The following is a 21526-nucleotide window of genomic DNA, read 5'->3' on the forward strand; positions in this document are numbered from 1 at the left end:
AGTCATACTATAGCATGTCAAAAAAAGTCATCGTATAGTATGTCGAAAAAAGTCACACTATAGCACGTCGAATACAAATTGAAAAAAAGTCATAATATAGCATGTCAAAAAAAATGGAAAGAAAAGTCATACTATAGCATGTCAAAAAAAGTCATACTATAGTATGATGAAAGATATTGAAAAAAAAGTCATACTATAGCATGTCGAAAAAAGTAAAAAAAAAAAGTCTTACTAAAAAATAAAGTCAAAAGGCATGTTGAAAAAAGTTCAAAAAAAGGTCACAGTATAATATGTCGAAAAAAAATTGAAAAAAAGTCATAGTTTCCTCCACCTCTCTCAATATTCCCCTCCCTCCATCGCGCTCTCACTCTCTCTGCACTTCCCACCTCTCCATCCATCCCTCCATCATTCCCTCCAATGGGATGACTGCCCTGTGGCTCTGCCAGCCTAATCAACTGTAACATATGTGTGTGTGATCCCTGCAGGGAAATAGAGAGGCGAGGATTTAGGAACACAAGGAACTGGGAAGGTGTGTGTGTGTGTGTGTGTGTGTGTGTGTGTGTGTGTGTGTGTGTGTGTGTGTGTGTGTGTGTGTGTGTGTGTGTGTGTGTGTGTGTGTGTGTGTGTGTGTGTGTGTGTGTGTGTGTGTGTGTGTGTGTGTGTGTGTGTGGTGTGAGAGAGAAGGGTAACTGATGGAGTTAGGAGGCCGCGAATGGAGAAGAGGGATGGATTTAGGAGTGATGAAAGGAGTGTGACAAAGAGAGAAAAGATGATTCAAGGGGAAGCTGTTCCAAAAGGATGAAAAGATTGACAGAAAGAATGCACAAGAAAGAGAGGAAGGATGACTGGAAGATTTGGGGCAGAAAATGGTTGTGTCAGGGACAGAGGAGTGGAAAAGGGGGGATTAAGCCACAAAAAAAGGAGATGACGAAGGAAGGAGAGATGATTTAGGGAAGGAAATGAGCAGAATATAAAGGATGAGAGTCAGAGATAAATAGCAAGGTTTTTATCATGGAAATATTTTTAAATGATGTGCACTGCCTCAGAAATAATTCCTATTTAACTGAAGAGGATTGCATATGCACGAGCAGGCTATACGTCTCAAACACGTGCATGCTCACCCGCCCCTCTCACAAGCGCGTGACAAACGCACGTACACTTCAAAAAACGCACGTACACTGAGAAAAACGCAAAGCAAGGGCTGCATATCTCCATCGCATACGCACTTGCTCCTCGTGCTCAGGATCACGTTTCTGTGCAAGCAATTGCACTTTCTCTCTCTCTGTCTCTCTCTCTCTCTCTGTCCACTGGAGATTAGCCTCTTGGTTGCCATGACGACAGCGGCTGTGCGGCTGCAGGGCTGGGCGAGGGAGTCGATGGTTGTATGTGCGTGTGTATGTGTGTGAGCAAGAGAGTGAGTGACCTCTGACACTTGATCTTAATGGTTATAACACCAAATATTCTGGGTAGATGATTGGTGCACATTTCTTTTCATGAATTAAAAAAATTGTAATCCTTAAAGTGAAGGCTGCACATTGTGTCACATCTAAGGAAAACATGCAGATCCAAACAAATTTAAACTTCTTTTCCTGTTTTTATTGCAAATATGAGGCTTGATATGCAACAAAAAGCTCTTTCTTAACAGTATTAGGGGAAATTATACAAATAATGTACAAAAATGCCATGTACATGCATAAACCAAACCTCCTCCCATAAAGGTGGCATGTGCAGTCTTCACTGTGCAATATTTGTCCAAATTAATTAGCAAAAACGCCGGAGGAATGGAGATCAAATGCTTCCTGATGACCTTTTTTTAATATTTATAAAGAGCTACTTTGAACACAGGTTGAAAACGCGATGATGTCCAAGTCACTGAAGGTGGTTACTAAAAGGCAAAAAAAAGTTGGAGGCGCTTCATCCTGGCTTTGACTAAGTTATCACACGGCCCCACGCACAGCTCTGGTGTCGGACTGACTCAGGGAGTTTAGCGCCAAACTGTGCTTCAGATGTCTGATATCATTAATAATCAGCGTGAGCCAGTAGTGAATAGTACATAAGCATCACTCTACAGAGAGTCTCGGGCCTTTACAGCGTACTGTGAAATTAATTATTATTATTTTATTTTTTTAAATACAGTGCGACGAGGAATATTATTAGTCGTTTCGTCGTCGATGGAACATTAAAAAACGTCCTCACCACTGTGTCACCGACAGCAATTAGCCGGCTTGTTATGACAGACAGTTGTGGGAGTTTCGGAGGGAGCGAGGCGCTCTGCAGCAAACAGTCTGACTCTGAGAGCGATGGAACGTATTAGACTCCACAATTAACTGTGACAAAGCACTAACTATTTTCACACTGCTTGAGAATCACTTGGATCTTTTGTGCACCGTGTGGTAGGGCTGGGAAGCGTGTTTCTGTGTCCGACCCCCTCTGTTGCTTGCTGTTGAAGTTTGCTTTGGTACATTTTCAGTGATTGCAGTTTATTTCTCCCGTTTACCCATAAAAGAGTTGCGAGAATGACTCCTTCTGCTATAAATCCACAGATACTCTGGGCGTTTATGGACATAGAGATCCATTCTTACTTTCACTCCTCAGTCTCAAAGGTCCCTAAGTGAACTTTGTCACTACAGATAGAGCTGAGCACTTTTCATTTCAAATCTGAGTGACTGACAAAAAGGGAACGGGCTATACAGAGGGACACTTTTTTGTGTCTAACAGAAAAGGCCAGACTCACGCACCATGGACTTGGACTGGACTTGCAGTCTCTCTGCTATGCATGAGTGGGAGGTACGTTTTTAGGGGTAATACATGCGTACATTTGCTGTATTGCCCATTGTTAGATGAGTAGATCGATACCACTCTCATGTCTGTACCCTAAATATGAAGCTACAGTCAAGAACTTGTTAGCTATAGCTTAGCATAAAGACTGGAGCTAGCTGTTTCATTAGTTTCCAGTCCTTTTGCTAAACTAAGCTCATTGCTGGCTGTAGCTTCAGATTTAGCGTAAAGACATGAGAGTGGTGTCAATCGACTCCTCTTACTCTCAATAAGAAAGCAAAAAGTGTCTATTCCTCTAAATTAAGCTATATCATCAGTATCTCATGGCTTGTCACAAAACACATAAACTATCCTCGTTTCAAATCAACTACTTAGAAAAAAAAGCATTTTCTAGATGTAGTTCAATTTATGTTTCTCTAATCCTTGGATTGTCTGGTTTTTTATTGAGTGTTTCAATGCAGCATTTGTGTTAAATATTTCTTAAAACGTATATTTGATATTCCTCAGTCCCCAGATTATGAGCCTTCACTTCCTGTTTCGGAGAAGTCCAACCCCCTGACGCGTGACATTGACCGGGCTTCACCCAATTGCATTGTGAGGATGCTGCAGGCCTGTGATGACCAGATATTTCAGGAAGAGATGGGAGCTCCCTACCAGGTACAGATATTTCAGACAAACCTATGAAACAACTTTATTCTGAAAACTTTTCATTAATGGAAGTGATTATTTGTCATTCTTAGAGGCTTTTGAGTGAACAAGTGGTGGAAACACTGACTGAGGTTGCTAAGAAGGTGGAGCTCATTCTCAAGGTATTTATTCTCTGTCTGTCCGTAGTTCTGTTGCTCAGCGAGGTAAGTTGTCAAAGCATGTCTTGTCTTTCTTTAAAAGGATCCTCGGAACAGTCTCATAGTACTGAGTGGTTGTGGGACTTCTGGTCGACTGGCTTTCCACATCACGGTAATAGCTGTCTTGAAATGTGATTAAGCCACTGCACATCAAAAATAAGAAATACTGATATCATACAAGCCAGACCAAGCCAGTAATATTAGGTTAATAACACTTAGTGAAATCATGTGATCACTTGTTTTATGGAAAAATGACTTCCTGTGTTGTGTTTTGCTTGTGTGTGTTGTTAGTCAGCTTTCAACAGAGCACTGGGGGAGCTGGACCAGAGTTCTGTCTATTCATACATCATTGCAGGAGGAGACAGGTATGTTTCTGATAGTCAACTTGTATTGCACTTCTCATAAGAAAAAGTTTTTATGATCATTTGTATGAATTGTTGTTTTTTTTGCTTATATTGCGACATACAGTATTCAAATTGACATATTTTAAAACTGGTTTTGTTTTTAGCAGTAAACACCTTCTTCACTCCACTAGTCACTATTAAGACTATCAATCAACATTTGAATTAAGTGAAGTAACTGCTTTTCTGATTGAGAAAAATGCTTCAAACATACTTAAAGTGAGACTATGTTACTTTTAAGAGAGGAAATAACAATTTACCACTTACAAATTGAAACTTAAATTCCCAATGAATGTAGCTTTAGCGTAGGAATAGCTAATGTTAGCTAATGTAAGCAAGAAAATCTTAGCTAACGTTAGATACTAATGAAAAGGTGAATCATTAAGTAATAAAACTAATGTAGCTTTAGCTTATTGTGGCTAATGTTAGCTAGTTTAAGCAAGCAAACCTCGATATTGCTGTGTAAGTGGCATTATTTAGTCAGTTTGCTTTTGTTTATTCAAATTTTATCTGTGGCAAATGTGAAAGTACTTTAACAATAGTAAACAAGCAGAGAAAATGTAATAAAGTCAGCAAACTAATTCTGTAATACAGTGATACACAGAAATATCTAACTAAAGTGTGCTAACATTAGCCCAAATTAGTAAATTTGTAAAGCTGCAGCAGCAAAACTCCTGAGTATATTGAATTAAACAAGGGTGTGTTTTATGGCTAAGGAGTTCAACTTTTAATATGTAAGAGGAATAATTTATTATTTCTTAATTTATGAGTTTCATTTTTTTACTTTTAACATGTTTAAAATAAAACTCTGTCTTTCTCTCATTTTCCTTAGAGCTCTGCTATCCTCCCAAGAAGCTCCTGAAGATGACCCCAATATGGGCGTGCTCAGCCTGCAGAAGGTCAGAGACATGCTGGAGAGAGAGTGTGTATATGTGTGAAGGCAGAGTGCAAATATGGTACCTTTTTTAACATATTTGACCACTGCATGTTTTTGCCGCCCTGCAGGTCTGTGAGGGAAAGAAGCGCGTCTTGTTCATTGGTATTTCCTGTGGGTTATCTGTAAGTCACTCCAATTGGTCGGAATCCGAATTCTGTGTTGGGCATGGGTGTCAATTTATGAGCCGGGACCTTGCAAGCATGCATATAACTTAAGCTAGTTTGTGTACATTTGATTTCTTGCTGTGTAGGCTCCATTTGTTGCCGGTCAGCTGGATTTCTGCCTGCAGCACCCTGAGGTGTACACCCCCGTACTGGTTGGCTTCAATCCTGCACATCAGGCCAGGTGTGTGCATTAATATATATGCATTAAAAAAGTTAGTAAATTAGGGAAAAATTGTGTGTGAAATATCCATTTCAATTTTTTATTAACGTTTTTTTTTTTTTTACATCCAAAAAAACAACCTGTCAGGGATGAGCCCATTCCAGGCTGCACGTTCACTTTTCACAGCATGGTGCGAAGGATGCAGGAGCTCGCCAAATGTCAAAAGGCCTTCCTCATCAATCCAGCGGTTGGGGTGAGAACCGTTGCTTGTGCTCCTGTGTGAACAAAAAAAAAAGCAGCGTGTCTGTTCTTAGACTGCGTGTGAATGTGTCTTCAGCCAGAAGCCATCAGCGGCTCGTCCAGGATGAAAGGAGGCAGTGCCACCAAGATTCTCCTGGAGGTTGTCCTGTCTGCCGCTCACGCTGCTACCTTTGCAGACACACCGATCACTCATGGGTAAGCAAGCCGAAGCACACCAAGCTTTGTAATGTCAGATTTTGTTGTTCACACATCTGGACAGTAGACTGACTTTAAGATTTTCACGAAACACAGCAATATTGGTCCAAGTATACAGCGGGTAAAATAAGTATTGAACAAGTATTTCACCAGATGTCGGTAACAACCCAAGTAATCCATACATACCTGAACCAGTATACCTGTTTTAAGATTTTACACATAAAGGACAGGGTACTGGTACTACTCAGCCTTTAAATACTTTGTTCTATATTCTATCTGGCTCTGTAGGAGCTTCGCATCAGACAAAATAACTCCGGTGATGATTAATGAACTAGTTTGTTATAAGCCTTTATTGCCATCTATAAAGTATGTTTTATAAGAAAGTGGCACCATGAATATTTATAGTACATTTATGATGAATGACTTGATGCTTCTGGAACTTGTCACTGCACAATATGGACACAAGTAAAAAGTTCAGTCACATTTGTTTTTCACCAGCACCCATGTGCAACATGTGCCCTATGTACAAAGAATGACTATAACTATAGAAATGGTGACGGGGGGAGGAGGGGTAGGAGCTTAAAATAATATCTGAACTGTTCAATTATTATTTAAATATCTTTTTGTATAGGCCAATATCTCAAATCACAAATTGGTCTCCAAGGAATTGAAAATAAATATTTTATATTTTCAGTTTCACGCTTTAAGAGATGGTTTTCAGTTTTAAAGTCGTTTTTGACCTGTTGTCTTTTGGGAACTAACTAACTAAACGCGGTGGCTCTGTTGCTCGGATGAAAGCCGGTGAGCTCCAACACAGTCCAAATATTAACCTCAAAAAATAAAGTTGTGCAACACATTTATAAGGAATAAACGTCAGTAACCCACTGCCAAACCATGAAGATTTAGAACAGCAGTCAGATTAGTAAACATCCCACGTTATTGCAATGACTGCTTTAGTTTTAACCGATGTTAAAATGCGGTGTGACCGCTTACGAAGATGGAATGCAGCGGGGCTCCTGCAGCCACAGCTCGGACCCAAAGAGACGAGTTGAGTACGGCTTCCCTCCGGCTCGTTTTTGCGCACCACCTAGCCATCACCCGGAGGGGGAAAACGCTGGGGCCAGTGGCGACTCAAGTCGTGTCTGGCGCTGTGGGGGAGGTCCATGTCATTCCATCTAAGGGAGCCTAGTGGACCCAGCTCGTCAGATTATCTGTTCCCACCTCTATTTATAAACTTTCTAAGCTTGCCCAATGATGTCATCGTGATGTCAGAAAGCACTCTGATCAAGAAATGACATCATCTGTGATGTCACAAAACACTCTGATCAAGAAATGATGACATCATCTGTGATGTCACAAAGCACGCTGATCAAGAAATGATGACTTCATCTGTGATGTCATGGAACAAGCTGTAACTATAGAAATGGTGACGGGGGAGGAGGGGTAGGAGCTTAAAATAATATCTGAACTGTTCAATTATTATTTAAATATCTTTTTGTATAGGCCAATATCTCAAATCACAAATTGGTCTCCAAGGAATTGAAAATAAATATTTTATATTTTCAGTTTCACGCTTTAAGAGATGGTTTTCAGTTTTAAAGTCGTTTTTGACCTGTTGTCTTTTGGGAACTAACTAACTAAACGCGGTGGCTCTGTTGCTCGGATGAAAGCCGGTGAGCTCCAACACAGTCCAAATATTAACCTCAAAAAATAAAGTTGTGCAACACATTTATAAGGAATAAACGTCAGTAACCCACTGCCAAACCATGAAGATTTAGAACAGCAGTCAGATTAGTAAACATCCCACGTTATTGCAATGACTGCTTTAGTTTTAACCGATGTTAAAATGCGGTGTGACCGCTTACGAAGATGGAATGCAGCGGGGCTCCTGCAGCCACAGCTCGGACCCAAAGAGACGAGTTGAGTACGGCTTCCCTCCGGCTCGTTTTTGCGCACCACCTAGCCATCACCCGGAGGGGGAAAACGCTGGGGCCAGTGGCGACTCAAGTCGTGTCTGGCGCTGTGGGGGAGGTCCATGTCATTCCATCTAAGGGAGCCTAGTGGACCCAGCTCGTCAGATTATCTGTTCCCACCTCTATTTATAAACTTTCTAAGCTTGCCCAATGATGTCATCGTGATGTCAGAAAGCACTCTGATCAAGAAATGACATCATCTGTGATGTCACAAAACACTCTGATCAAGAAATGATGACATCATCTGTGATGTCACAAAGCACGCTGATCAAGAAATGATGACTTCATCTGTGATGTCATGGAAAGCTGTAACTATAGAAATGGTGACGGGGGAGGAGGGGTAGGAGCTTAAAATAATATCTGAACTGTTCAATTATTATTTAAATATCTTTTTGTATAGGCCAATATCTCAAATCACAAATTGGTCTCCAAGGAATTGAAAATAAATATTTTATATTTTCAGTTTCACGCTTTAAGAGATGGTTTTCAGTTTTAAAGTCGTTTTTGACCTGTTGTCTTTTGGGAACTAACTAACTAAACGCGGTGGCTCTGTTGCTCGGATGAAAGCCGGTGAGCTCCAACACAGTCCAAATATTAACCTCAAAAAATAAAGTTGTGCAACACATTTATAAGGAATAAACGTCAGTAACCCACTGCCAAACCATGAAGATTTAGAACAGCAGTCAGATTAGTAAACATCCCACGTTATTGCAATGACTGCTTTAGTTTTAACCGATGTTAAAATGCGGTGTGACCGCTTACGAAGATGGAATGCAGCGGGGCTCCTGCAGCCACAGCTCGGACCCAAAGAGACGAGTTGAGTACGGCTTCCCTCCGGCTCGTTTTTGCGCACCACCTAGCCATCACCCGGAGGGGGAAAACGCTGGGGCCAGTGGCGACTCAAGTCGTGTCTGGCGCTGTGGGGGAGGTCCATGTCATTCCATCTAAGGGAGCCTAGTGGACCCAGCTCGTCAGATTATCTGTTCCCACCTCTATTTATAAACTTTCTAAGCTTGCCCAATGATGTCATCGTGATGTCAGAAAGCACTCTGATCAAGAAATGACATCATCTGTGATGTCACAAAACACTCTGATCAAGAAATGATGACATCATCTGTGATGTCACAAAGCACGCTGATCAAGAAATGATGACTTCATCTGTGATGTCATGGAACAAGCTGTAACTATAGAAATGGTGACGGGGGAGGAGGGGTAGGAGCTTAAAATAATATCTGAACTGTTCAATTATTATTTAAATATCTTTTTGTATAGGCCAATATCTCAAATCACAAATTGGTCTCCAAGGAATTGAAAATAAATATTTTATATTTTCAGTTTCACGCTTTAAGAGATGGTTTTCAGTTTTAAAGTCGTTTTTGACCTGTTGTCTTTTGGGAACTAACTAACTAAACGCGGTGGCTCTGTTGCTCGGATGAAAGCCGGTGAGCTCCAACACAGTCCAAATATTAACCTCAAAAAATAAAGTTGTGCAACACATTTATAAGGAATAAACGTCAGTAACCCACTGCCAAACCATGAAGATTTAGAACAGCAGTCAGATTAGTAAACATCCCACGTTATTGCAATGACTGCTTTAGTTTTAACCGATGTTAAAATGCGGTGTGACCGCTTACGAAGATGGAATGCAGCGGGGCTCCTGCAGCCACAGCTCGGACCCAAAGAGACGAGTTGAGTACGGCTTCCCTCCGGCTCGTTTTTGCGCACCACCTAGCCATCACCCGGAGGGGGAAAACGCTGGGGCCAGTGGCGACTCAAGTCGTGTCTGGCGCTGTGGGGGAGGTCCATGTCATTCCATCTAAGGGAGCCTAGTGGACCCAGCTCGTCAGATTATCTGTTCCCACCTCTATTTATAAACTTTCTAAGCTTGCCCAATGATGTCATCGTGATGTCAGAAAGCACTCTGATCAAGAAATGACATCATCTGTGATGTCACAAAACACTCTGATCAAGAAATGATGACATCATCTGTGATGTCACAAAGCACGCTGATCAAGAAATGATGACTTCATCTGTGATGTCATGGAACAAGCTGTAACTATAGAAATGGTGACGGGGGGAGGAGGGGTAGGAGCTTAAAATAATATCTGAACTGTTCAATTATTATTTAAATATCTTTTTGTATAGGCCAATATCTCAAATCACAAATTGGTCTCCAAGGAATTGAAAATAAATATTTTATATTTTCAGTTTCACGCTTTAAGAGATGGTTTTCAGTTTTAAAGTCGTTTTTGACCTGTTGTCTTTTGGGAACTAACTAACTAAACGCGGTGGCTCTGTTGCTCGGATGAAAGCCGGTGAGCTCCAACACAGTCCAAATATTAACCTCAAAAAATAAAGTTGTGCAACACATTTATAAGGAATAAACGTCAGTAACCCACTGCCAAACCATGAAGATTTAGAACAGCAGTCAGATTAGTAAACATCCCACGTTATTGCAATGACTGCTTTAGTTTTAACCGATGTTAAAATGCGGTGTGACCGCTTACGAAGATGGAATGCAGCGGGGCTCCTGCAGCCACAGCTCGGACCCAAAGAGACGAGTTGAGTACGGCTTCCCTCCGGCTCGTTTTTGCGCACCACCTAGCCATCACCCGGAGGGGGAAAACGCTGGGGCCAGTGGCGACTCAAGTCGTGTCTGGCGCTGTGGGGAGGTCCATGTCATTCCATCTAAGGGAGCCTAGTGGACCCAGCTCGTCAGATTATCTGTTCCCACCTCTATTTATAAACTTTCTAAGCTTGCCCAATGATGTCATCGTGATGTCAGAAAGCACTCTGATCAAGAAATGACATCATCTGTGATGTCACAAAACACTCTGATCAAGAAATGATGACATCATCTGTGATGTCACAAAGCACGCTGATCAAGAAATGATGACTTCATCTGTGATGTCATGGAACAAGCTGTAACTATAGAAATGGTGACGGGGGAGGAGGGGTAGGAGCTTAAAATAATATCTGAACTGTTCAATTATTATTTAAATATCTTTTTGTATAGGCCAATATCTCAAATCACAAATTGGTCTCCAAGGAATTGAAAATAAATATTTTATATTTTCAGTTTCACGCTTTAAGAGATGGTTTTCAGTTTTAAAGTCGTTTTTGACCTGTTGTCTTTTGGGAACTAACTAACTAAACGCGGTGGCTCTGTTGCTCGGATGAAAGCCGGTGAGCTCCAACACAGTCCAAATATTAACCTCAAAAAATAAAGTTGTGCAACACATTTATAAGGAATAAACGTCAGTAACCCACTGCCAAACCATGAAGATTTAGAACAGCAGTCAGATTAGTAAACATCCCACGTTATTGCAATGACTGCTTTAGTTTTAACCGATGTTAAAATGCGGTGTGACCGCTTACGAAGATGGAATGCAGCGGGGCTCCTGCAGCCACAGCTCGGACCCAAAGAGACGAGTTGAGTACGGCTTCCCTCCGGCTCGTTTTTGCGCACCACCTAGCCATCACCCGGAGGGGGAAAACGCTGGGGCCAGTGGCGACTCAAGTCGTGTCTGGCGCTGTGGGGGAGGTCCATGTCATTCCATCTAAGGGAGCCTAGTGGACCCAGCTCGTCAGATTATCTGTTCCCACCTCTATTTATAAACTTTCTAAGCTTGCCCAATGATGTCATCGTGATGTCAGAAAGCACTCTGATCAAGAAATGACATCATCTGTGATGTCACAAAACACTCTGATCAAGAAATGATGACATCATCTGTGATGTCACAAAGCACGCTGATCAAGAAATGATGACTTCATCTGTGATGTCATGGAACAAGCTGTAACTATAGAAATGGTGACGGGGGAGGAGGGGTAGGAGCTTAAAATAATATCTGAACTGTTCAATTATTATTTAAATATCTTTTTGTATAGGCCAATATCTCAAATCACAAATTGGTCTCCAAGGAATTGAAAATAAATATTTTATATTTTCAGTTTCACGCTTTAAGAGATGGTTTTCAGTTTTAAAGTCGTTTTTGACCTGTTGTCTTTTGGGAACTAACTAACTAAACGCGGTGGCTCTGTTGCTCGGATGAAAGCCGGTGAGCTCCAACACAGTCCAAATATTAACCTCAAAAAATAAAGTTGTGCAACACATTTATAAGGAATAAACGTCAGTAACCCACTGCCAAACCATGAAGATTTAGAACAGCAGTCAGATTAGTAAACATCCCACGTTATTGCAATGACTGCTTTAGTTTTAACCGATGTTAAAATGCGGTGTGACCGCTTACGAAGATGGAATGCAGCGGGGCTCCTGCAGCCACAGCTCGGACCCAAAGAGACGAGTTGAGTACGGCTTCCCTCCGGCTCGTTTTTGCGCACCACCTAGCCATCACCCGGAGGGGGAAAACGCTGGGGCCAGTGGCGACTCAAGTCGTGTCTGGCGCTGTGGGGGAGGTCCATGTCATTCCATCTAAGGGAGCCTAGTGGACCCAGCTCGTCAGATTATCTGTTCCCACCTCTATTTATAAACTTTCTAAGCTTGCCCAATGATGTCATCGTGATGTCAGAAAGCACTCTGATCAAGAAATGACATCATCTGTGATGTCACAAAACACTCTGATCAAGAAATGATGACATCATCTGTGATGTCACAAAGCACGCTGATCAAGAAATGATGACTTCATCTGTGATGTCATGGAACAAGCTGTAACTATAGAAATGGTGACGGGGGAGGAGGGGTAGGAGCTTAAAATAATATCTGAACTGTTCAATTATTATTTAAATATCTTTTTGTATAGGCCAATATCTCAAATCACAAATTGGTCTCCAAGGAATTGAAAATAAATATTTTATATTTTCAGTTTCACGCTTTAAGAGATGGTTTTCAGTTTTAAAGTCGTTTTTGACCTGTTGTCTTTTGGGAACTAACTAACTAAACGCGGTGGCTCTGTTGCTCGGATGAAAGCCGGTGAGCTCCAACACAGTCCAAATATTAACCTCAAAAAATAAAGTTGTGCAACACATTTATAAGGAATAAACGTCAGTAACCCACTGCCAAACCATGAAGATTTAGAACAGCAGTCAGATTAGTAAACATCCCACGTTATTGCAATGACTGCTTTAGTTTTAACCGATGTTAAAATGCGGTGTGACCGCTTACGAAGATGGAATGCAGCGGGGCTCCTGCAGCCACAGCTCGGACCCAAAGAGACGAGTTGAGTACGGCTTCCCTCCGGCTCGTTTTTGCGCACCACCTAGCCATCACCCGGAGGGGGAAAACGCTGGGGCCAGTGGCGACTCAAGTCGTGTCTGGCGCTGTGGGGGAGGTCCATGTCATTCCATCTAAGGGAGCCTAGTGGACCCAGCTCGTCAGATTATCTGTTCCCACCTCTATTTATAAACTTTCTAAGCTTGCCCAATGATGTCATCGTGATGTCAGAAAGCACTCTGATCAAGAAATGACATCATCTGTGATGTCACAAAACACTCTGATCAAGAAATGATGACATCATCTGTGATGTCACAAAGCACGCTGATCAAGAAATGATGACTTCATCTGTGATGTCATGGAACAAGCTGTAACTATAGAAATGGTGACGGGGGAGGAGGGGTAGGAGCTTAAAATAATATCTGAACTGTTCAATTATTATTTAAATATCTTTTTGTATAGGCCAATATCTCAAATCACAAATTGGTCTCCAAGGAATTGAAAATAAATATTTTATATTTTCAGTTTCACGCTTTAAGAGATGGTTTTCAGTTTTAAAGTCGTTTTTGACCTGTTGTCTTTTGGGAACTAACTAACTAAACGCGGTGGCTCTGTTGCTCGGATGAAAGCCGGTGAGCTCCAACACAGTCCAAATATTAACCTCAAAAAATAAAGTTGTGCAACACATTTATAAGGAATAAACGTCAGTAACCCACTGCCAAACCATGAAGATTTAGAACAGCAGTCAGATTAGTAAACATCCCACGTTATTGCAATGACTGCTTTAGTTTTAACCGATGTTAAAATGCGGTGTGACCGCTTACGAAGATGGAATGCAGCGGGGCTCCTGCAGCCACAGCTCGGACCCAAAGAGACGAGTTGAGTACGGCTTCCCTCCGGCTCGTTTTTGCGCACCACCTAGCCATCACCCGGAGGGGGAAAACGCTGGGGCCAGTGGCGACTCAAGTCGTGTCTGGCGCTGTGGGGGAGGTCCATGTCATTCCATCTAAGGGAGCCTAGTGGACCCAGCTCGTCAGATTATCTGTTCCCACCTCTATTTATAAACTTTCTAAGCTTGCCCAATGATGTCATCGTGATGTCAGAAAGCACTCTGATCAAGAAATGACATCATCTGTGATGTCACAAAACACTCTGATCAAGAAATGATGACATCATCTGTGATGTCACAAAGCACGCTGATCAAGAAATGATGACTTCATCTGTGATGTCATGGAACAAGCTGTAACTATAGAAATGGTGACGGGGGAGGAGGGGTAGGAGCTTAAAATAATATCTGAACTGTTCAATTATTATTTAAATATCTTTTTGTATAGGCCAATATCTCAAATCACAAATTGGTCTCCAAGGAATTGAAAATAAATATTTTATATTTTCAGTTTCACGCTTTAAGAGATGGTTTTCAGTTTTAAAGTCGTTTTTGACCTGTTGTCTTTTGGGAACTAACTAACTAAACGCGGTGGCTCTGTTGCTCGGATGAAAGCCGGTGAGCTCCAACACAGTCCAAATATTAACCTCAAAAAATTAAGTTGTGCAACACATTTATAAGGAATAAACGTCAGTAACCCACTGCCAAACCATGAAGATTTAGAACAGCAGTCAGATTAGTAAACATCCCACGTTATTGCAATGACTGCTTTAGTTTTAACCGATGTTAAAATGCGGTGTGACCGCTTACGAAGATGGAATGCAGCGGGGCTCCTGCAGCCACAGCTCGGACCCAAAGAGACGAGTTGAGTACGGCTTCCCTCCGGCTCGTTTTTGCGCACCACCTAGCCATCACCCGGGGGGAAAACGCTGGGGCCAGTGGCGACTCAAGTCGTGTCTGGCGCTGTGGGGGAGGTCCATGTCATTCCATCTAAGGGAGCCTAGTGGACCCAGCTCGTCAGATTATCTGTTCCCACCTCTATTTATAAACTTTCTAAGCTTGCCCAATGATGTCATCGTGATGTCAGAAAGCACTCTGATCAAGAAATGACATCATCTGTGATGTCACAAAACACTCTGATCAAGAAATGATGACATCATCTGTGATGTCACAAAGCACGCTGATCAAGAAATGATGACTTCATCTGTGATGTCATGGAACAAGCTGTAACTATAGAAATGGTGACGGGGGAGGAGGGGTAGGAGCTTAAAATAATATCTGAACTGTTCAATTATTATTTAAATATCTTTTTGTATAGGCCAATATCTCAAATCACAAATTGGTCTCCAAGGAATTGAAAATAAATATTTTATATTTTCAGTTTCACGCTTTAAGAGATGGTTTTCAGTTTTAAAGTCGTTTTTGACCTGTTGTCTTTTGGGAACTAACTAACTAAACGCGGTGGCTCTGTTGCTCGGATGAAAGCCGGTGAGCTCCAACACAGTCCAAATATTAACCTCAAAAAATTAAGTTGTGCAACACATTTATAAGGAATAAACGTCAGTAACCCACTGCCAAACCATGAAGATTTAGAACAGCAGTCAGATTAGTAAACATCCCACGTTATTGCAATGACTGCTTTAGTTTTAACCGATGTTAAAATGCGGTGTGACCGCTTACGAAGATGGAATGCAGCGGGGCTCCTGCAGCCACAGCTCGGACCCAAAGAGACGAGTTGAGTACGGCTTCCCTCCGGCTCGTTTTTGCGCACCACCTAGCCATCACCCGGAGGGGGAAAACGCTGGGGCCAGTGGCGACTCAAGTCGTGTCTGGCGCTGTGGGGGAGGTCCATGTCATTCCATCTAAGGGAGCCTAGTGGACCCAGCTCGTCAGATTATCTGTTCCCACCTCTATTTATAAACTTTCTAAGCTTGCCCAATGATGTCATCGTGATGTCAGAAAGCACTCTGATCAAGAAATGACATCATCTGTGATGTCACAAAACACTCTGATCAAGAAATGATGACATCATCTGTGATGTCACAAAGCACGCTGATCAAGAAATGATGACTTCATCTGTGATGTCATGGAACAAGCTGTAACTATAGAAATGGTGACGGGGGAGGAGGGGTAGGAGCTTAAAATAATATCTGAACTGTTCAATTATTATTTAAATATCTTTTTGTATAGGCCAATATCTCAAATCACAAATTGGTCTCCAAGGAATTGAAAATAAATATTTTATATTTTCAGTTTCACGCTTTAAGAGATGGTTTTCAGTTTTAAAGTCGTTTTTGACCTGTTGTCTTTTGGGAACTAACTAACTAAACGCGGTGGCTCTGTTGCTCGGATGAAAGCCGGTGAGCTCCAACACAGTCCAAATATTAACCTCAAAAAATAAAGTTGTGCAACACATTTATAAGGAATAAACGTCAGTAACCCACTGCCAAACCATGAAGATTTAGAACAGCAGTCAGATTAGTAAACATCCCACGTTATTGCAATGACTGCTTTAGTTTTAACCGATGTTAAAATGCGGTGTGACCGCTTACGAAGATGGAATGCAGCGGGGCTCCTGCAGCCACAGCTCGGACCCAAAGAGACGAGTTGAGTACGGCTTCCCTCCGGCTCGTTTTTGCGCACCACCTAGCCATCACCCGGAGGGGGAAAACGCTGGGGCCAGTGGCGACTCAAGTCGTGTCTGGCGCTGTGGGGGAGGTCCATGTCATTCCATCTAAGGGAGCCTAGTGGACCCAGCTCGTCAGATTATCTGTTCCCACCTCTATTTATAAACTTTCTAAGCTTGCCCAATGATGTCATCGTGATGTCAGAAAGCACTCTGATCAAGAAATGACATCATTTGTGATGTCACAAAACACTCTGATCAAGAAATGATGACATCATCTGTGATGTCACAAAGCACGCTGATCAAGAAATGATGACTTCATCTGTGATGTCATGGAACAAGCTGTAACTATAGAAATGGTGACGGGGGAGGAGGGGTAGGAGCTTAAAATAATATCTGAACTGTTCAATTATTATTTAAATATCTTTTTGTATAGGCCAATATCTCAAATCACAAATTGGTCTCCAAGGAATTGAAAATAAATATTTTATATTTTCAGTTTCACGCTTTAAGAGATGGTTTTCAGTTTTAAAGTCGTTTTTGACCTGTTGTCTTTTGGGAACTAACTAACTAAACGCGGTGGCTCTGTTGCTCGGATGAAAGCCGGTGAGCTCCAACACAGTCCAAATATTAACCTCAAAAAATTAAGTTGTGCAACACATTTATAAGGAATAAACGTCAGTAACCCACTGCCAAACCATGAAGATTTAGAACAGCAGTCAGATTAGTAAACATCCCACGTTATTGCAATGACTGCTTTAGTTTTAACCGATGTTAAAATGCGGTGTGACCGCTTACGAAGATGGAATGCAGCGGGGCTCCTGCAGCCACAGCTCGGACCCAAAGAGACGAGTTGAGTACGGCTTCCCTCCGGCTCGTTTTTGCGCACCACCTAGCCATCACCCGGAGGGGGAAAACGCTGGGGCCAGTGGCGACTCAAGTCGTGTCTGGCGCTGTGGGGGAGGTCCATGTCATTCCATCTAAGGGAGCCTAGTGGACCCAGCTCGTCAGATTATCTGTTCCCACCTCTATTTATAAACTTTCTAAGCTTGCCCAATGATGTCATCGTGATGTCAGAAAACTCTGCACATCATCTGTGATGTCAAAACACTCTGATCAAGAAATGACATCATCTGTGATGTCACAAAACACGCTGATCAAGAAATGATGACTTCATCTGTGATGTCATGGAACAAGCTGTAACTATAGAAATGGTGACGGGGGGAGGAGGGGTAGGAGCTTAAAATAATATCTGAACTGTTCAATTATTATTTAAATATCTTTTTGTATAGGCCAATATCTCAAATCACAAATTGGTCTCCAAGGAATTGAAAATAAATAGGTGGGACCAAGTCATTGTTTTGCAAGTCACAAGTTAGTCTCAAGTCTTTGCCGTCAAGTCCCGAGTCAAGTCCCGAGTCAAGACAGGCAAGTCCCGAGTCAAGTCACAAGTCAAGGCCGACAAGTCTCAAGTCGAGTCCCAAGTCCTACCGTTTGAGTTTCGAGTCCTTTCGAGTCCTTTCAACAACAGAGAAATAATATTTAAGATTTGTATTTATTAAGCCTTTTTTTGGAAGAACATTGTCCACGTAAGCAGCGCTTTGCAAATCTACTCCCTGCAACACTCATTTCAAAAGTGTAAGCTTAACCTTTTCAAGCATGTCACCACTTTATAAAAGATATCCTCACTCTCAAAAATTAAATAAAATAAAATCATTAGTCAAAAGCAATGGAACATAAGCAAAGGAACCTAAGCAATGGAACCTAAACAATGGAATGTCGTGGAGATGAGTTCCACGTAAGCAGCGCTTTGCAAATCCAGTTTGACAACAACCGCCATGACATCACAACCCCTGCACACATACAGAAAACCATTTAAACATGCTCAAACACAGAGCGTAACCTTAACCTTTTCAACCATGTCACCACTTTATAAAAGATATCCTCACTCTCAAAATTAAAATAAAATAAAATAAATAATCTACATGTAATACATTCATGCCTCTATCAGTTCAGGTTGCTCCCTTGACAAACAATTGGCATGCATCCATAGAGAGACTGGTGTGTGTGTGTGTGTGTGTGTGTGTGTGTGTGTGTGTGTGTGTGAGAGTGTGATCAAGTGTGTGTGTGTGTGTGTGTGTGTGTGTGTGTGTGTGTGTGTGTGTGTGTGTGTGTGTGTGTGTGTGTGTGTGTGTGTGTGTGTGTGTGTGTGTGTGTGCGAGAGAGTGTGAGAAAGATTGTGTGTGTGTGTGTCTGTGTGTGAGAGAGAGATTGGAAGGGGACTGGATTGGAAGTGTCATGAACATGACAATGAACAGAGTTGTGCTTTTCTATGTCAGGGCCCTATGCTGCATTGCATTTGCAAAAGATCAAATTGGCCAAAAGTCTGTCAGACATTTGTGCACGATGGGGACGAAGTATGATGCCACCATGGCTGAAAACTCGCTCCACTGGAGCACTAGAGGCAGGCACTGCCAACACTCTGATGGCCACTCGGAAGAGTGAAGGAAGAGTCTTCATGTTCAGTGCCCAGAACAAAAGGGCGTTCTGTCCATCGGCTAGGTCTAGGTAGTGACTTAGCTGTAGTGCTGGAGAGGTCCCAACATCCTTCTTCTGTCTCTTATGATATGCAGCAAACAGCCCTTCTCCTTCTCCAAGGTCCTCTTGCTCTTCTTCATCAACCAGAAGCACAGGTTGCTCAGTCTCTGCAGCATCTTGTAGGATCAATTCTGGAAAAACATTTAGCAACAGCAGAAACAAAATAGCCCTTATTACCATTGGTGTTGATGATACAGCGTTGGACTGAAAAATGCAATTATTGATGCTGTCAATAATTGCTGATCAGACTATGAGGAAAAAAGTTGCATTGAAGTCAATAGTATTTATTACCTTTAACTCGTTGTGCCACCTCTGCCTTGATGTCACGATTGACCAGCACATGAGGCTCCACCCACAGCAGAGAAAAGGCTGGATCCAAGGCGGCTGCTTTGAGGTAGACTGGGTCTGAAAAGGGGGCAGTGATCCCATCTTGAGTCCTGGCCATTTTCACGTTAATGAATATCCCAAGAAATCTTTTGTTCAGGGATGCCTGGAGAATTCTGACCAGGCCGCTCAGGAAACGAACTTGAGTCTTCAGCTTCTCAAGGTGGTGATTGAGGGACAAGACGGATGGAACAACTGCACTGATTGTGACAACCTTCTCTCCCTGTGTCAGATCAGTTGCTTCTCCAAACGGTTTCAAAATCTCCACCAACTCCTTCAACAGATTCCACTCTCGTGGCGTGAATGACAACTCCTTATGCCCAGCCTTTTCTAGAACGGCACAGAGCCTTAGATGATCACAATGGAGAACTGCCTTTACTTGCCTCAGTGTTGAGTTCCATCTTGTGTTGACTGCAGCAGGGATGCCTTTCTGTTCCCCAAATTCACTATCAAACACATCTTTGAATGTTGTGCTTGTGTGCAGCAGTGAGCTAAGTTTTGATAACTTGGAAAGAGAAGGACATGCCACTTTTGTTTCTTTCAAACCGTCTCCCACCACCAGCTGAAGTGTATGTGCAAAACACTGCAGGCGCTGTTTCTTTGCCATAGCAGCATCTACCGTTTGCTGTTCTTCCAGGGTTAAGTCACACCAGAGGTCAGGGTCATCAAGAAGATCTCCGTCATCATCCTCTTGTTCACTGGGGAAGCACACAGTGAATGCCTTTCGCATGTTAGCAGCATTGTCACTTATAATGTAGTCCAATTTATCTTTGATGCTGTATTCATCGCATATTGCCTCAAATTGGTCACAGATTCGTTCAGCTGTGTGGGAGCCTTTAAAGCGATTGCAGGCCAAGAGATTTGTCTTTAGCTGTATCCTCTCTGTCTCTCTCTCTATCCAGTGGACAGTGATACCAAGGATCCCCTCATCTTTCGGTCAGACCAAATGTCCACAGTGACTGAAACATGCTCAGTGTTGCTCAATTGAGTTTTCAATCTTGAACGTCTCTCCCCAGCGAGGCTCTCTGTTTTTGATGTCAATGTTCTGCGACACACTGGGCTGTACTTACTGTCAACTACTGTCAGAAAGTGCCGAAAACTCTTGTTTTCCACAATAGACAGGGGAAGGTTGCAATCAATAATCAAGTCGGACAGTATTGCATTAGTAATAGCTTTCTGCTGTGGATGACTCATGCTGTAATGACCTGGACGACTGTCCATGAATTGTGAGATTGAAGGCTGTTGTGGTTCATCTATGATGCTTTTATTCTTCTGGTATTCTTCAAATCTGAAACAGGTAAGCATATCAAACAGATGTCAGAAAATGCTAACATTGTGTTAATATTCTTTTTTGGGGTTAATATTAATTGTATTGTATACTTTTAGAGTGTGTGTTTTAACATTTCATTGATAAAATACATTTCATTTGCAGTGTCCCCTTACTTATTAATAATATTTTGACTGCTGTACCTTGCCATCAAACAGCCTTTTCCAACAGGAAACTGATGTATGCTTGTTAATTCACTCTCTCCAATACACCAGATTCCATTGGCAAAAATTGCCATTTCTATCAATGGAATCTGGTGTGCACATACAATCTCGCTTAAAAAAAAATCCTAAACTATCCAGTCTCAAGCTTTTGGTTAATTTAGAATCACCCCGTGCTTCTGGTGCAGACATTCATAAAGCGGTCCGAGTTAAATCAACCCTAAACGTTCGTTTTCAAAGATGTGCAACTCACCGAGTGGTGATCCACATTTTTATGTCAAACACTCTAGCACTAGCAGCTATTTCATCCATGACAACCCAGAAATGGGGGCGTGCAAACGAGTGAACTTATACATACATACATGAACCCACAGGAGATACAGTTTACCATGAACCCACAGGAGATACGGTTTACCATGTTTGTAAAGTCAAGGTGACGTTAACAGTGAGTTTACAGTCTCATTGATATGTAGCTACCTAGCAATTAAGTTAGCCAACAAGCTAGTGTTGGCTTTGATTCAAAACTTACCGTTCTTTGTGTAACTTCAAATGTCGGACGAAGTTCGACGTTGTCGCGTCTCCGTCTGTTATCTTGCTCCCGCAGGTTTTACATACAGCAATTCTTTTTTTGTTTATCACTTCATAATTTTTGTACCCAAA

At 42.0% G+C, this 21526-nt stretch overlaps 1 protein-coding gene across 4 annotated transcripts in view; it reads left to right on the forward strand.

Annotated features, from left to right (window-relative positions):
* Window positions 1–21526, forward strand: part of gckr (glucokinase (hexokinase 4) regulator) — a 48439-nt gene that overhangs the window by 13777 nt on the left and 13136 nt on the right. For 2 of the 4 annotated variants that reach the window (XM_054623931.1, XM_054623932.1), the window contains exons 1-10: window positions 2677–2787; window positions 3286–3435; window positions 3519–3587; window positions 3667–3735; window positions 3915–3988; window positions 4857–4923; window positions 5030–5083; window positions 5212–5306; window positions 5433–5538; window positions 5623–5741. In XM_054623931.1, the coding sequence (XP_054479906.1) occupies window positions 2740–2787; window positions 3286–3435; window positions 3519–3587; window positions 3667–3735; window positions 3915–3988; window positions 4857–4923; window positions 5030–5083; window positions 5212–5306; window positions 5433–5538; window positions 5623–5741 (851 nt within the window). In that variant the 5' untranslated portion in view covers window positions 2677–2739. Of the gene's footprint in view, window positions 1–2676; window positions 2788–3285; window positions 3436–3518; window positions 3588–3666; window positions 3736–3914; window positions 3989–4856; window positions 4924–5029; window positions 5084–5211; window positions 5307–5432; window positions 5539–5622; window positions 5742–21526 lie in introns of those variants that run through there. The other 2 variants (XM_054623934.1, XM_054623933.1) reach the window with 1 other exon arrangement.

Source organism: Anoplopoma fimbria, chromosome 22 (genome assembly GCF_027596085.1).
Source record: "Anoplopoma fimbria isolate UVic2021 breed Golden Eagle Sablefish chromosome 22, Afim_UVic_2022, whole genome shotgun sequence".
Lineage (NCBI taxonomy): Eukaryota > Metazoa > Chordata > Actinopteri > Perciformes > Anoplopomatidae > Anoplopoma > Anoplopoma fimbria.